The 15200-nt window shown below is 37.2% G+C and overlaps 1 protein-coding gene across 1 annotated transcript in view; it reads left to right on the top strand.

Annotated features, from left to right (window-relative positions):
• The window catches only part of GRM8 (glutamate metabotropic receptor 8), a 718399-nt gene that overhangs the window by 614495 nt on the left and 88704 nt on the right, over window positions 1–15200 (top strand). Inside the window, exon 9 of the mRNA XM_046670043.1 lies at window positions 11937–12872. Within this exon, the coding sequence (XP_046525999.1) occupies window positions 11937–12872 (936 nt within the window). The remainder of the gene's footprint in view (window positions 1–11936; window positions 12873–15200) is intronic.

The following is a 15200-nucleotide window of genomic DNA, read 5'->3' as shown; positions in this document are numbered from 1 at the left end:
TTGTTATAGGCATTTCATGTTAATCGCTTAGGACAGTTCTGGCACAGAGTATGCCCTCAATAAATGTTAGCTATCATCAGCAGCAGGATCACTTTTACATTTCATTTTCTTAGCAATATAAAGTGACTTGCCACTGAAAACATTCGTGCCAAATTGCTTTGTCTTTCTTTTCACATTCTGAAAGACATTTACTTCTGTAACTTTCAATAGATTGAGTTAAGCACATTGAGTGATATGGGCTAAGATCAAAATGGAGAAGTATTTTGCACTGAATGCCTATTGTTCAAAATATCACAAAATGCTTTTTATAATGAATCATCTTTGTTTCTGTGTGCATTAATAATCAACTTAGTGTGGGAAAAATAAGAAATTTGAATAACTAAAAGGAATATCTAAGAGTTTACATAAGTACCCATAGGGAGTAGTAGCCCTGAGCTGATTTTCATGTTTTACTTCTACTTATTATTAGCAGTAAAGGATCTGCTTAATTGAATTTAGTCATCACAAAGCACTGGCACAATGTCTTTAATGAAACTATTTATATATGACGTCTAAGTCATATTTTAAGATTTAGCTAACTTTAAAAATATGAGTGCTTTTAAATAATATTCAGAAAAGATCTAACATACGAAATCATCCTGAAAACTTAAATTAGTGATTTTAATAATAAACATTCATATGATTTAATCCTAAGTGAAAAGATTTTATATAAGGAAATTATTTGAAACTCTAATTTTGGTCATCTAGAATACAATTATGAACACAGTAACAGAATTGTAGCTCCATGTCTTATGATTAAACATACAACTCTTCATAGTATCCAAATTCAAATTTTTATCACAAATTTAAAATTAAGGAAAAAATTATTCTGCCTTAATACTATTGCTATAGATACTGTCCACTCCCTGGAAATGTGCATATGCACTGTGTTGGGGTGAAACGCGACCATATGATTAATACATCCCATTTACCTAAAGTTTTGTAGGTTTGACTTCCTATATGCTTCCCTGAAACCACCCATCCCATAACACATACCCCAACGTGTACACTCACAAATACCTCCTGCTGCAACCTCAGAGTCAAGACCAGAAGGTACTCACCTGATAGTTTTCTCTGCATAAAACTAGGGTGAAAAATGGGAGCATGTCCTGTGGCAATTACCAGGAACCTATATTAAGAGCTGAGATTGTGGGAAAAGAAGAGCAAGAAATAGCAGATCTGGATGAAATCCAGACACAGTGGCTTTTTGCTTGTTGATGCAGACATAATTTGTGGACAGAGAAGCTATATTTAATTACAGTTAGAAAGCGGATGCCTTCTTTCCAGTGCTGCCTCTCAGTCCTAAATCAAAGTACATGCAGAGTTTCTGCCTGTGTTTTACATTTTCTGTTCAAAAAGCACTTTCACAGATATTAACTTGTTCTATCCTTCCAACATCCCTGTGAGGTATGTGTAAGGGTGTGTTGTCTCCCCAAAAGTAGTTTCTCTGGAGGTATGGATGAAATAATCTAGAGACCACATAGGTTTAGGAAATAATAAGTTTAGTACTTACATCTGCCTACTGCCTAAAGCTATGCCTGCTCAAAATACTAAATAGAGAGTAGTTATAAATTTGGAGTAGCCATAGATATGTTTACCACACCTTCCATTTATTAACCTATTATGTATTTATCAAACATTGAATTCCTATTGAATCCTAGGTCTTAATACAGGCAATGGGAGATAAAAATATCTGTCCCTGAGGTTACTGTGCTCTCAGTCTGCTGGAGAAATGGACATCTGCACAGATAATCACAATATAAAGTCAGAGTTATAATAAAATACACAATGAAATACAGGGTAAGAACATACCTGCCTGAGTGGTGTAAGGCAGATCAGAGAAGATGCCACAGGAAAGCTGAATTTTCTCTCATGAAGGTAACCAGGGACTCTCAATTTTCAAATTCTATCCTCGTGAAAATTGACTGTGTCCTTGGACATCACTAACTATTTCCTTATTTCTGAAATTATCTATGTGACTTCTTGGACTTTGGACTGGATTCTTCCCTGGTTTCCATCTGGTCACTTTTTTTCATCCTCCTTTCCTGATCTTCCTGAGTCTGCTCCTTAAATTTTACTATTTGCAGGGCTCCATTTGTGACATCTTCGCTTCACACTTTTCATTGTTTCTAAGGGTGAGAATTGTCTAATAAATATTCATGGTGTCAACTGCCTTGCATATGACTGTGCTTTCGAAATCTTTACCTCCGGCAAACCTGACTCATGAACATAGCTCATGCGTTCATCCAAATCTTGAACATCGCAGGTTGGGAGCCTCACTGGGGCTTTGAGCTCAACAGGATCCCAGAGCGAACCAAGTAATAATTTACCTTTCAAAACCAGTCATTTCTTTGTATTCCCCTATTTGGTGAAGGTTAGCATCATCTGTTCACTTGTTCTTTCATTTCTTCTTCATTCATCCAACAAATATTTATTGATGCCTATTGGGGTTTAGTCAGCACATCTGGCTCTGGATGCAATAGTGGAAAAACAGACCTGGCTCTTACTCTTTTGAAGAAAATAAATTTTTTAAATTGGTGCTTAGCAAAGTATGGGTCATGAATTACATGTGTCAGAATTGCTGGAAGAAGAAGGGCTTCATTTAAAAATGCCAGCTTGAGGTTCCTTCTCAGAACTATTGAATTGTAATCTGTAAGAACTGGGGCCAAGGGATGTGTATTTTAAGTAACCCCTTACGTGATTCTCAGGAACCTATCTAGAATTTTAAAAACCACTTATTTAAATAAAAAGAAAATGAAGCAAATAAATACATAATTACATACTGTAAAAGTGTCGTCGAAGACTACAAGATGCTGTGTGAGTGTTTAATAGAGAGATAAGGAGAGTTGATACGTAATAGTTAAACAATACCTAGGAGTTACACATGGGCAAGATTCTGCATGGCCATGTATTTGGAGATTGACTGGACGTGAGAGGTGACACTAAGTAAAACGCTAAGGATGACTCTCAAATCAGAAGCCTGGATGCCGTCTTTTGGTTCCTCTCTTGCCCTCTTCCACGTTTACCTCTATTTTCTTTAATATACCTCAAATCCATCCCATCTTCTTCATCACTACTGCTTCTAACATAGTTCACAGGCTCTTGTCTTGCCTGGAATTATGACATTATTCTCCTAATTCTTATCCTTGCTTCTATCTCACCCACTTCCTTGATCTGTCACCACACTGATCTCCAAAATAGAAAATACTGTCATTTTGCATATTTACTTAAAATCCTTTAATCACTATCTATGGCCTTGAGAATAAAGTCCGGAAACCTGATGCTGCTTACAAAATTCTTCATGCCTACTACCATTCCTCAAATTCCTGCTGACATCCCCTTTCATCTGGGACTCTTCAACTGCCTCGATGTGATTGACTTGTATGTAGTCTTGGGCTCCTTCAGTCTTCTTTCTACCCTGCAGCCCAGTGATTCTTCTAAACACAAGACTCATCATCCCTATCTTTGTTATAACCCTTCAGAGGATCCCAGCTACCTTTAAGATAATATCCAAACCCCTCCCAATCGCTTATAAGGTCCTTCATGATCTGCGTCTCATCCTTTCCCTAGCCTACCTCTTACCACTCAACCCAGGGCTTCAATCTACACTCTTGCTCTTCCTAATTCCTTTAGTTTCTCCAGTTTGTCATGGCTTCTTGCTCCTGCATCTTAAAGTCTTTTTATTTTTCTTTTTGTCTGGTGCATTCTTGAGATCCTCTTCCCCAGTTGATCTTCTGCACATCCTTCAGGCCACTGTTCACACACCCTTGAAGCCTGGGCTCGGTGGCCTTGCTGGATGCTCCTTTAGCAGCACCATTTCCTCACCACTTTTTTAGGGAGTGTCATACTGAGCTGTGGCTGGCTCTTTGCTTATTTCATTCCCCACCTACACTGTCTCTGGAGGCCAGGGACCATGTATGTCTCGGTCACTGTTGAATCCATACATTGAACCTTGTGTCTTGAACAGAGTGGGCATGAAATATGTTTTTTATACAGCAAATAAAGGACTGAGTGTTAATACTTCCTGAATGTATCAATTTAAATAGTTTGCATATTTTTAAAGTAAAAGCTTTATTGAAATAATTCACATGCTATAAAATGTGCCCTTTTAAAGTGCATAATCCAATGTTTTTTAGTATTTTCACAGAGTTGTGCATCCATCACCACTACTAATTTTAGATCATTTTCACCACCACCCAAGAAATCCTGTGCCCTTGAGTACTTACTCTCTATTCCCTTCTCCCCCCAGGCCCTGGCAGTCAACAATCTACTATCTGTCTATAGATTTGCTTATTTTGGACATTTCATATAAAATAAAATCACACAAGTTGTGGTCTTTGTGACTGACTTCTTTCATTTAGCATATTTTCAAGTTTCATCAATTTTATAGCATATATTAGTACTTTATTTTTTTTTCTTTATTTTTAATATTCAGTTTTATGGATATAGCACATTTTGTTTATGTATTCATAATTTAACGGACATTTGGATTGTTTCTGCTTTTTGGCTATTATGAATAATGCTATGAACATTCATGTACAAATTTTTGTGTAAACATATGTCTTCAGTTTTCTTGGATTGAAATTACCTAGGAGAGGAAATGCTAGGTCATATAGCAACTCTATATTTGACTTTTTGAGGCACTGCCAAACTGTTTTCCAAAATAACTACACCATTTTACATTGCCATCAGAAATGTAAAGGGGTTTAATTTCTCCTCATCTTTAATAACACTTGATACTGTCTGTATTTTTCCATTATACCATCCTAGCAGATACTCCAGTTTTAGTGTGTGTTCTCCTGTGACTAATGATGTTGGACATCTTTTCATGTGCATATTGTTGATTCATACATCTTCTTTGGAGAAATATCTCTTCAATTCTTTTGCTCATTTTTAATTGGATTATTTATCTTTTAACTGTTTAATTCTAAGAGTTTTGAAAAAAATATGTCCTGGATACAAGTCTTTTATCAGATATATGCTTCAGAAATATTTTTGCCCACCCTGTAGGTTCTCTTTTCACTCTCCTAAGGGCATCAGTTGAAGCAGAAAAGTATTTAATATTGATGAAATCCAATTTATCTATTTTTATTTTGTTGCTTATGCTTTTGATGTCATGTCTTCTCCCAGCACCATTTGTTGAAAGACTATTCTTTCCATTGAATTTTCTTGGTGTCCCTGTCAAAAATCTATTGACCATACAGGTAAGAAGTTATTCCTGGGTTCTCAATTTTATTTCATTGATTTGTCTATCTTTATGCCAATATCACATTATCTTGATTATGATAGCTTTGTAGTAAGTTTTAAAATCAGGAAGTGTGAATCCTCCAACTTCATTCTTCACTTTCAAGATTGTTTTGTCTATTCTGGATCCTTTACATTTTCATGTGAATTTTAGGATCAGCTTGTCAATTTCTTCAAAGAAGCCAGATGGGATTTTGATAAAGATTATGTTGAATATATCAGTGATTTTCGTGGCTATTTCCATTTTAGCAACGTTAAATCTTCTGATCCATGAACATGGGATTTCTTTTCATTTATTTAGGTTTTCTTTCCTTTTTTTAAATGATATTTTGTAGTTTTTAGTGAAAGAAATCTTGCACTTTACTTGTTTATTCCTAAGTATTTTATTTTTTGATGCTATTGTAAATGAAATTTTCTTAATTTCATTTTAAGTTGTCTTTTCAAATCAGAGAAGACTTTACAGTTTTAAAGGTAATGTAGATCTAGAATATCACGTAAAACCAGGGCTTCAAACTGGGGATCATCTCATGCATATTAGATTTTCAAAGGACTCTAAACCTAGTTACCACTTTGAATAAGAGTAGAAAGCTATATATGACCCAAATGAATGGATGAATATTAAGGAAGCAATATATTTATATATGAATATATTTATATATATGACTATATATTGAGAAACTTTATTTTGAGTTGCGTTATCAAGTTAACTGTGCAACATGTACTTATTCATCTGTGAATCTTATGACTTAAAAATATGATAAATTTTGACATTTTCTCTCTTTTTTTTTTTGAGGAAGATTAGCCCTGAGCTAACTGCTGCCAATCCTCCTCTTTTTGCTGAGGAAGACTGGCTCTGAGCTAACATCCGTGCCCATCTTCCTCTACTTTATACGTGGGATGCCTACCACAGCATGGCTTTTGCTAAGCGGTGCCATGTCCGCACCAGGGATCCGGGCCCGCAAACCCCAGGCCGCTGAGAAGCGGAATGTGAGCACTTAACTGCTGCGCCACCAGGCTGGCCGCTAAGCCTATTGATTATATGAGAAAAAGCTTTAAAAATACTCAGTTTCACTGGAAATGTTTGCATATACAATCTGCCATTACATAAGTCAGATGAAGAGCTGGGTTTTGGATACTGGGGTAGCAAACTAGTCACCCAAATGATTATTAATACTAGGCTTACTTATAGAGCAAGATGAAAAGAGCTAATAAAGAATGGTATGACTAGATATCAAATATCCATAAAGATCTGCACAATTTTCCCACATGTATAGTAATTGTATTAATGAAGATATCACTTAACATGTCCAGAAAACACTAATAAAGTTATTACGTTGAGTGACAGTTTTGCAATGAATATGGAAATGAGTAATTATAATGGGGCCTTTAATTGGGAAACATTCTTGTAGTCCTTTTTTCAGGAGTTATTAAAACTACATGGAAGAAAACTATTCTATAGTCTGTTTAAAGAATTTATGAAGCATTACTCTAGATTGGTCTAGAAAGAGTAAAAAGCGTAAGCACGCTCACTCAGAAAGTTTTGGTTTTGTGGTTGTTGGTGTATTTGTCTGCAGTAATAACAAGATATGGCAGCAGAAAACAGTTGATGGCTCACATTCTATGAAATGTAGTGGATTGGAGCCTACAGAACGAATCGCTGTCAGTGAACATTGTGAAGATGGGAACGGGCTATGGTTTTATCCCTGGAAGATCTATCTGTATAACTGTCATCCATTTGTTAGACTATGCGTTTTAGACAGAAATAATTTTAATCAGAATATTGTCAAAGATGAGGAAGACAAATTTTTTAAATGCATAGATAAGTTTCCTCTTTATACTCATTATGAAAGATGGTATATTCACAACTAGAGGCACTCACAACTAGAATATACAACTATATATACTGGGGGGATTTGCGGGTGATAAAGCAGAAAAAAAAAGAAAGAAAGATGGTATAATTTGTTAATATAGCAATGTAAAAGTGTTGAGTGATCCTTGTTTATGCTTTGTAGCACAATTGTGAAAATCAGGCAGTTTAATTTACTCTCAAGTAGTATTGTTTTTAATTGCCATTTAGCAACATATGTAAAATAAAATTTCTCAAATATTAATATATTTACAAGATTCTGATTAAAGCATTTGCTATTTGTCATTCTTTAAGACGGATATTGATTGGTTCCCAGACTTCATCTTTGACATCAAAATCCAGTATAGTTATACATAATAGATTCCTTGATGAAAATGGAGTCATGTATATTTGGCATGTACATTTAAAATGTTTATTAAAATACACTTAATATTTCTCCATTATATTAAAAATGTCACACTTATTGCTTGAAAATATTGTTTTTTACTTAAAGAAAATTCACAACTCTTAAAAAAATTCTATATCCCATTAGTTTATAACTTTATTTTTTATTTATAAAAATATTTTTCTATTAGTTCAGTACACAGAAAACTGATCAAGGAAAATTTAATATTGAGCTTATAATGATAAATATTTATCCTATGTAATAAAGCTTATCTGGTATAAGTATATTTCTTTGTTAACAAGCTTTAGTTCCTTCTGGCAAATAAAGTGTATTGAGAATGAAGGAATTAAACATGTGATTAGACAAGCTGACCTTTAAGGTCTCTACCAGTCTTTAATGTTTCTGAGATTTTTTGCTGCCTTTTTTTTTTACAGTTAACATAAATCTATAGAAGCCCCAAACAGAATGCAATTTTGGTTTTATAATAATTAGCTTTGAAATATAACCTTTGCAAAAAGTATTTTATTATAAGAGTCCATTAAGGTATAAAATCAATACTTGAGTCACTCAGTGAAGCATTTCATTTTTCTCAATATTTTTTAGAGAAGCCACTATATGCTTCAAATTTAACTTTTTTTCTTTCCTAATGGAATCTTATAAGTAAATAAAAGAACTTTTCTAAATCATTAAATCCTAGTAGAAAATTAGCAGGGTTATGATAGATTGCTTTTCCTTTGTGTGAACAGACAGGGTAGATCTAATAGTCTTGAGTGGCCTTATGACACATGAAATAGCATTTACTTTCTCAAGAGAAGATGTTTGAAATGAAACATTCATGAATTCCCTACTCCACCTTGGGGAGATTTGACAGCCCTTTGCAAGTATTGAGCTTGGGGACTACAATTCTCTGCCCTCAACCATTCCCTTCACTCTCAAGAAAGGCAAGCATCTTTACTTAGTAGATCTATTCACGAGAACAATCCCAGTCACATAGTTCCTAAAGAGGAGGGAACCTTAAGAGTGATGAAAGAATATTGCTGACATTAGATACTTTGGGGCATTTTTTTGGTACATGACAACTGTCACTAGGTGTGCCTTCTCAGTAGAGTCCCAATAGATTACTACACTGGTAGTGGTCACAGAGTGGGTAAGCTTAATTTGAGCTGTATTAGTTTTCTATTGCTGCTTAACAAATAACTCCAAAATTTAGCAGCATAAAACAATACAAAATTTATTATCTCAGGCAGTTTCTGTAGTTCAGAAATTCAGGAGCAGCTTAGCTGTGTTGTTCTGGTTCAGGGTCTCTCATGAGGTTGCAGTCAAGATGTCAGCTGGGGCTGCAGTTGTCTAAAGGCTTGATTAGGGTCAGACAATCTTCTTTCTAGGTGGCTGCCTCACATGCCTGGCAAGATGGTGCTGGTTGTTGGCAGGAGGTCTCAGTTCCTTTCCATATGGCTGCTTGGGAGTTCTTCCTGGAGTGAGTGATCCAAGAAAGAGCAAGGCAGAAGCCAAATGTCTTTTATGACCTAGCCTCAGAAATCACATTCAGTCATTTCTGGAATATGCTATTGTTTACATAAATCAGCGCTATTCAAAGTGAGAGAGGACTACATGAGTGCAGGAATTCCAGGAGATGAAGTTATTGGGGGCCATCTTAGAGTCAGACTACCACAGGGTATGGTAATTCTTCTTTTTGGGTTATTAATAGAGCTGGTCTTGGGAAAATAAGCTGTTTCTTGGGTTTGTTGTTTTATTTAGTTTTCTTTAAACATTCCTTCAGCTCCCATTTCTGTGCCTGTTTGAGCAGCCCTCTATTTCCAGATCCCAGTACTTTCAACTTGGCCCCTTATTCCTCAGGGTTCTACTGTGGCACCCTTCTCCTCCTTCCTTCCCCACAAATTCAACAAGTATATGAGTGCAAATTGTTTATCCATCACTGTATGTTCACATCAGTGAACAAAATCACTCCCTTCATAGAGCTTACCTTTTATAGTAGCTGCTTTTCATAATAAGTGGTCTCCTGTGATCCATAATTTCCAGTTTTGTCTGATTAAAATTCTGCTAAAATTACTGTGTATCTAATAAGGCAAATGTGATATTGTGATTTATAATAAATATATAGTTGGTCTTCCATTTAGTTCCTGGCACAGAACTCCTAAAATCCCTGGAATTTTCTGCGATGAGAGCGATAAAGGTATCTTTTGTTATGTTAATGAGGTGACATTTGGAAAGACCCTAGGTACCCTAAGGATGGGGCTGGTTGCCAGGGAAACCAACCAAGTGATTAGAGGATTTGAACTTTCAGCCTCTCCCCAGACCTCCAGGAGGGGAGAGGAGCTGGAGATTGAGTCGGTTGCTAATAATCAATGATTTAATTAACTATGCCTGTGCAATGAAGCCTCCGTAAAAACCCAAAAGGATGGGGTTCAGAGAGCTTCCTGGTTGGTAAACAGGTTGTAGGGGAGGAAGACTTTTCCTCTACCTAAATGTGGGTTTGTCTGGCCAGAGAACGAATTAAATTCACATGAGACAGACTAGCAGGAGAAAATTAAACAAAGCTTTATGAGGACCATGGCCCCGGGCCTTTCTTCCCAAAGGAAGAAAGGGCACTGAAGAAGTGGGGTGCACAGAGTGGTTATATACCCCCAAACAGGATATTTCACATATGATTGAAATGTCCCTCCCACAATAGTCACAAGATTGCCCTGTTGGCACAGCGCTTGATGGACACAGCAGGAGGCAAGTCTATTGTCTTGAGCTGGGTGGTCACAGGTGAGAGCAGCAATCAGTCCCTAGCCTAAGGAAAGATGCTTAATCCTTAAAGAAATGCCAACGTTGGGAGGGAGAGCCGATCATGGGAGATTACCACACAAGTACAGTAAACAAAATGCAGATTTAAATCCTTGCCTTTGGTGTTGATTAAGAGTTTCTAGAGAGAAGGTCATCCCCTTTCTTCTTCCTGGTCCAGAGAGGGAGGCACCTTACAGATAGAGATTTCCTTTACAATGTAAATGTCTCCTAACAAAGGTCAAGCAAGTTCCACTCCTCAGAGCCTCCTTGGCTGTCCCAGTTTATCAAAAGCAATCAGATCCAAATAATCCTCATGCCAAAGAGACATATCTTGGGGTCGCCATTTCCAGGTCCCCACAAGGTAGAGATTTGGGAAGAGTGGTACATTCAGAGAGCATGGAAGTTCTGCACCCTTCCCACATACCTTGCCCTATGCATCTCTTCCATCTGGCTGTGCCTGAGTTATATTCTTTTATAATAAACAGGTGATCTTGTAAGTAAAAATTGTTTCTGAGTTCTGTGAGCCACTCTAGCAAATTAATCAAACCCAAGGCGGGGGTCGTTGGAACCTCTAGTTCATAGATTGTTGGTCAGAAGCACAGGTGACAACTTGGACTTGAGACTGGCATCTGAAGTGGGAAAGGAATAGTCTTGTAGGACTGAGCCCTTAACCTGTGGAATCTGATGCTATTTTAAGGTAGATGGTGTCAGAATTGAGTTGACTTATAGGATACCTGGCTGTTGTCTGAGAATTGCTTGGTGATATGGGAAACTGTCCCTCCCCCCACTCCCATGCACACAAACATTGGAACTGGGTCCAGAACCTTTGGTAAAAAAATTTAAGATAAGAGTTCAATGATTGGCAGAATTCCCTTAAAACAATGCTTTCATTTTATAGAAGTATTCTATGATTTAATCCAAAAGAGTAAGTACTTAAAGTAGAACTTTAAGGCCCTGAAGCAGATACTAAGCACAATAGGAGGACGCCCTCATTTCTAGCAATTTCAAAGCTTTAAACCACCTCGAAGAGTGCTTTTGTTCAATGGAAAACATTACCATCAAGCTCTCTCATTCAGTGTGGTCTTAAAACATTAATATAGTTATCACCATGAACACATGAGGAGTGTCAGAGATTAAAGTAGGTAGTTTTGCCATTTCTTTTCAAAATTGACAGCATGATTTGAATTTCTCCAAATATGTTGGAAAGACTTGGATCATTGTTTACGTATATGTTTATACTCTAAGCCAGTGTTTCAGGGATTCTGGCATTTATACTTGTGATTAGCTCTAAAACATCTTTCCTTGGGACTTTTTTTTGAGTTTTAAAACTATTTGGACTAATAAATCTTTCTCCAAATGTCAGATTGGTCAACATTGAGGAGGTAAATGGAAACTAATGACACTCATCAAGTTGATGATGTGAATGATTTATTGGAGCTAATCATTTAACACTTTCATAAAGTCAATATCAGGGAAAGAAACTGGACTCTTATTATGGTAAACTGTGTTTGTCCTGTCAGCATTCAGTGATTTATTACAAACCTGTGGCTAGGATTAGGATATTATAAATGGGGGAAAAATGGAAGGCTCATTAATTTTTTATACCCACAGGTGGAAGACATGCAGTGGGCTAACAGAGAACACACTCATCCGGCATCCGTCTGCAGCCTGCCCTGTAAGCCTGGGGAGCGGAAGAAAACGGTGAAAGGAGTCCCTTGCTGCTGGCACTGTGAGCGCTGTGAAGGTTACAACTACCAGGTGGATGAGCTCTCCTGTGAACTTTGCCCTTTGGATCAGAGACCTAACATCAACCGCACAGGCTGCCAGCTTATCCCCATCATCAAACTCGAGTGGCATTCTCCCTGGGCTGTGGTGCCTGTGTTCGTTGCCATACTGGGAATCATCGCCACCACCTTTGTGATCGTGACCTTTGTCCGCTATAATGACACACCTATTGTGAGGGCTTCAGGACGCGAACTTAGTTACGTACTCCTAACAGGGATTTTTCTCTGTTATTCAATCACCTTCTTAATGATTGCAGCACCGGATACAATCATATGCTCCTTCAGACGCATCTTCCTGGGACTCGGCATGTGTTTCAGCTATGCAGCCCTTCTTACCAAAACAAACCGAATCCACCGAATATTTGAGCAAGGGAAGAAATCTGTCACAGCACCCAAGTTTATTAGTCCAGCCTCCCAGCTGGTGATCACCTTCAGCCTCATCTCCATCCAGCTCCTAGGAGTGTGTGTCTGGTTTGTTGTGGACCCCCCACACATCATCATTGACTATGGAGAACAGAGGACTCTTGACCCAGAGAATGCCAGGGGAGTGCTCAAGTGTGACATTTCTGATCTCTCGCTCATTTGTTCACTGGGGTACAGTATCCTCCTGATGGTCACTTGTACTGTTTATGCCATTAAAACGAGAGGTGTTCCAGAGACTTTCAATGAAGCCAAACCTATTGGATTTACCATGTATACCACCTGCATCATTTGGTTAGCTTTCATTCCCATCTTTTTTGGTACAGCCCAGTCAGCAGAAAAGGTAAGTGGCAAGAATGCATTTGCCAACCCCTTTCCGGGATTTACCTTCTTCTTTAGGATGCTTTCCCTCTTTTCTTTTTGGCTCATTTATATTCTCCCAAGATGCTTCGGTCTATGTTATTCTTATATAGAAATATTCTTATATAGAAATATCCCTCAAGGTCATTTTGCTTTGAATATGTTTTCACTAAGGCTGATTTTCCATGAAGAACATTTTAATGTGTCCTCCTTGACAAGGCTGAAGATTGGCATAGGTCACATCACTTTCTGGGTCTCTCTTCCAAGCTCTGTTATCTACTAACATAACTGTTCTTTTCCAAATGTTTATTAAAAGAGGAAAGGACAAAGTGCAGACATGATTCACAGGGGTGAGCTATCCCAGAGAGATCCCAATGCATGACAAATACCTCTTTTTCCGGTTCTAATGTGACTCTGGATAAAAGCTATTCCTTAATAATTATGATGGTTTTAGTCATGGAAGCAGAGTTTATGGTAAAACAACAGTAACAAAAAGAAACCAAATGGCTTAGTTCACTCTGACCCATCTGACTATTTCTCCTCAGCCCCATTCTTATTTCTTTTCCATATGTAGAGGATAATGGCAAGGGATTAAAGAAGATAGCAATGGGTAGTTATGTAATGCAGTTGATAAGTTTTTAAGAGGTGGAAATCAATTGAATCTGCTGAAATAATTTCTTTAGTCGCTAATCTTCCATTAATCTTTTCCACATAAAGCGCCACAAGTAAAGAACGTCTATATGTGAAAGGGAGCGAATGCTGAACTGGGTGTATGTAGTTGTATGTACAGAAAAGCAGAGAACTAATGTTAACCACGAATTCCAAGGTTTGGGTAGTGTGATGGAGACAAGCCAGCTGATAAAGCAAAGACAAATACTATCTTTCTGTAATGGATAGCCCTTCAGCCCTAATGTGCATATGAGAAAGTCCTTTCTCAGAGTGAAGATTTAGAGATTTTTTTCATCTTCCATCATCAGAAGATGTGAGGAAATCATGCATCCTGTAGACGACTACATTCTCTAGTCTCTAATATTCCAAGTGAGGTCCTGCATGACTTTTAAAATCCCAACTAATCCAGGGGAAAAGGTAATAAACAAGGGCATGGAGAACTCATTCATATGAACATTCATGCCTTACTAGATCAATGTGGCCTTCAGCCATGTTTGGACAAAAATGTACTTCAGCAAACCTGCTGCTGAATAGAGCAACTTTGCCCTGGGTTCCAGCCCTGCGACCTTCCATGACTTGGATGGCCTGGTGGATATCTGTGAATATTTTATGTAGGACCAACCATATGGCAGGAAAGTAAAGACAGTTTGGGACTCTAAACCTAATATCTAGAAAACATTATATTTTGACATGCGGATGGGAATTTATTAGGATCAAACTTGTAAATTTAATGTAGGAAAAAATGTGTGAACTGGAAAATAAGTCTCTCATAGTCTATTGGGTCTGTTTTGATAAGGTTAGTTGGACCAGTCAGGGCAAAATAATGTTTTTCAGAGTCTGGAAATGCCTGCATTGTGTGAATTATTAATAACATCAACTAAAGTGGAATTTGCATTTGTGTTTGAGTCTAAGACTGCCTTTTTTTATATACTGTTTGATCTGGAGAGGGCCATATGTAGTTTATTTTGCTTTCTTGTGGACAATAAATATTTAACCAAACAAAATCTCCTGAGCTCTGACATCAATCTTCCTTTTCTTTTTTCTTTCTCTTCCTTTACATTTCATAAATTAAAGGCTACTCTTACTTTTCATATTGTGACTTCCAAGGATGTGGTGGGGCAAATACAAAATGCTCATAAGATCTCTTTTCTATTCGGATAAGTCTTTCAGTGCCTCAATTTTTAGAATAAATAAAATCATGGTCCTACATCAAGCTATTGGATATCAGTATGATAGTTCAAATATACAGCATACTAAGAAGTTTTTTTAAGGTAATTGAGAAAATGATCCTTGTCTCTGAGAATAAGAGCTCTGCAGAGTTGCAGCTGCTCTCTGAGGAGCAACGAGGGAGATAGTAAGAGTTTCAGGATGAAATGGACATATGAATATGCCAGACGGTACATCTACCTGAAAACCTGGAATTTAATGTATGTATTTATGGGTTTGGATATATCCATGCGTATAGAGATAAGACCGAATGTGGCTGGATGAAATTTCTTTTTCTTTCTTAGCTTTGTGGAATCAAAGTAAGTCAAAGAAACACATTGTAAGACAAATTATAAAGCATGTTAATTGGAATTTAATTTGTATTCATGACATGATTGAATGTGGAAAAAACTGACGAAATCAATAAGAAACACTA

The sequence above is a fragment of the Equus quagga genome, chromosome 8, assembly GCF_021613505.1.
Source record: "Equus quagga isolate Etosha38 chromosome 8, UCLA_HA_Equagga_1.0, whole genome shotgun sequence".
Taxonomy (NCBI): Eukaryota; Metazoa; Chordata; class Mammalia; order Perissodactyla; family Equidae; genus Equus; species Equus quagga.
Note: the sequence above shows the minus strand (reverse complement) of the source record. Positions and strands in the feature narration are given on the sequence as shown.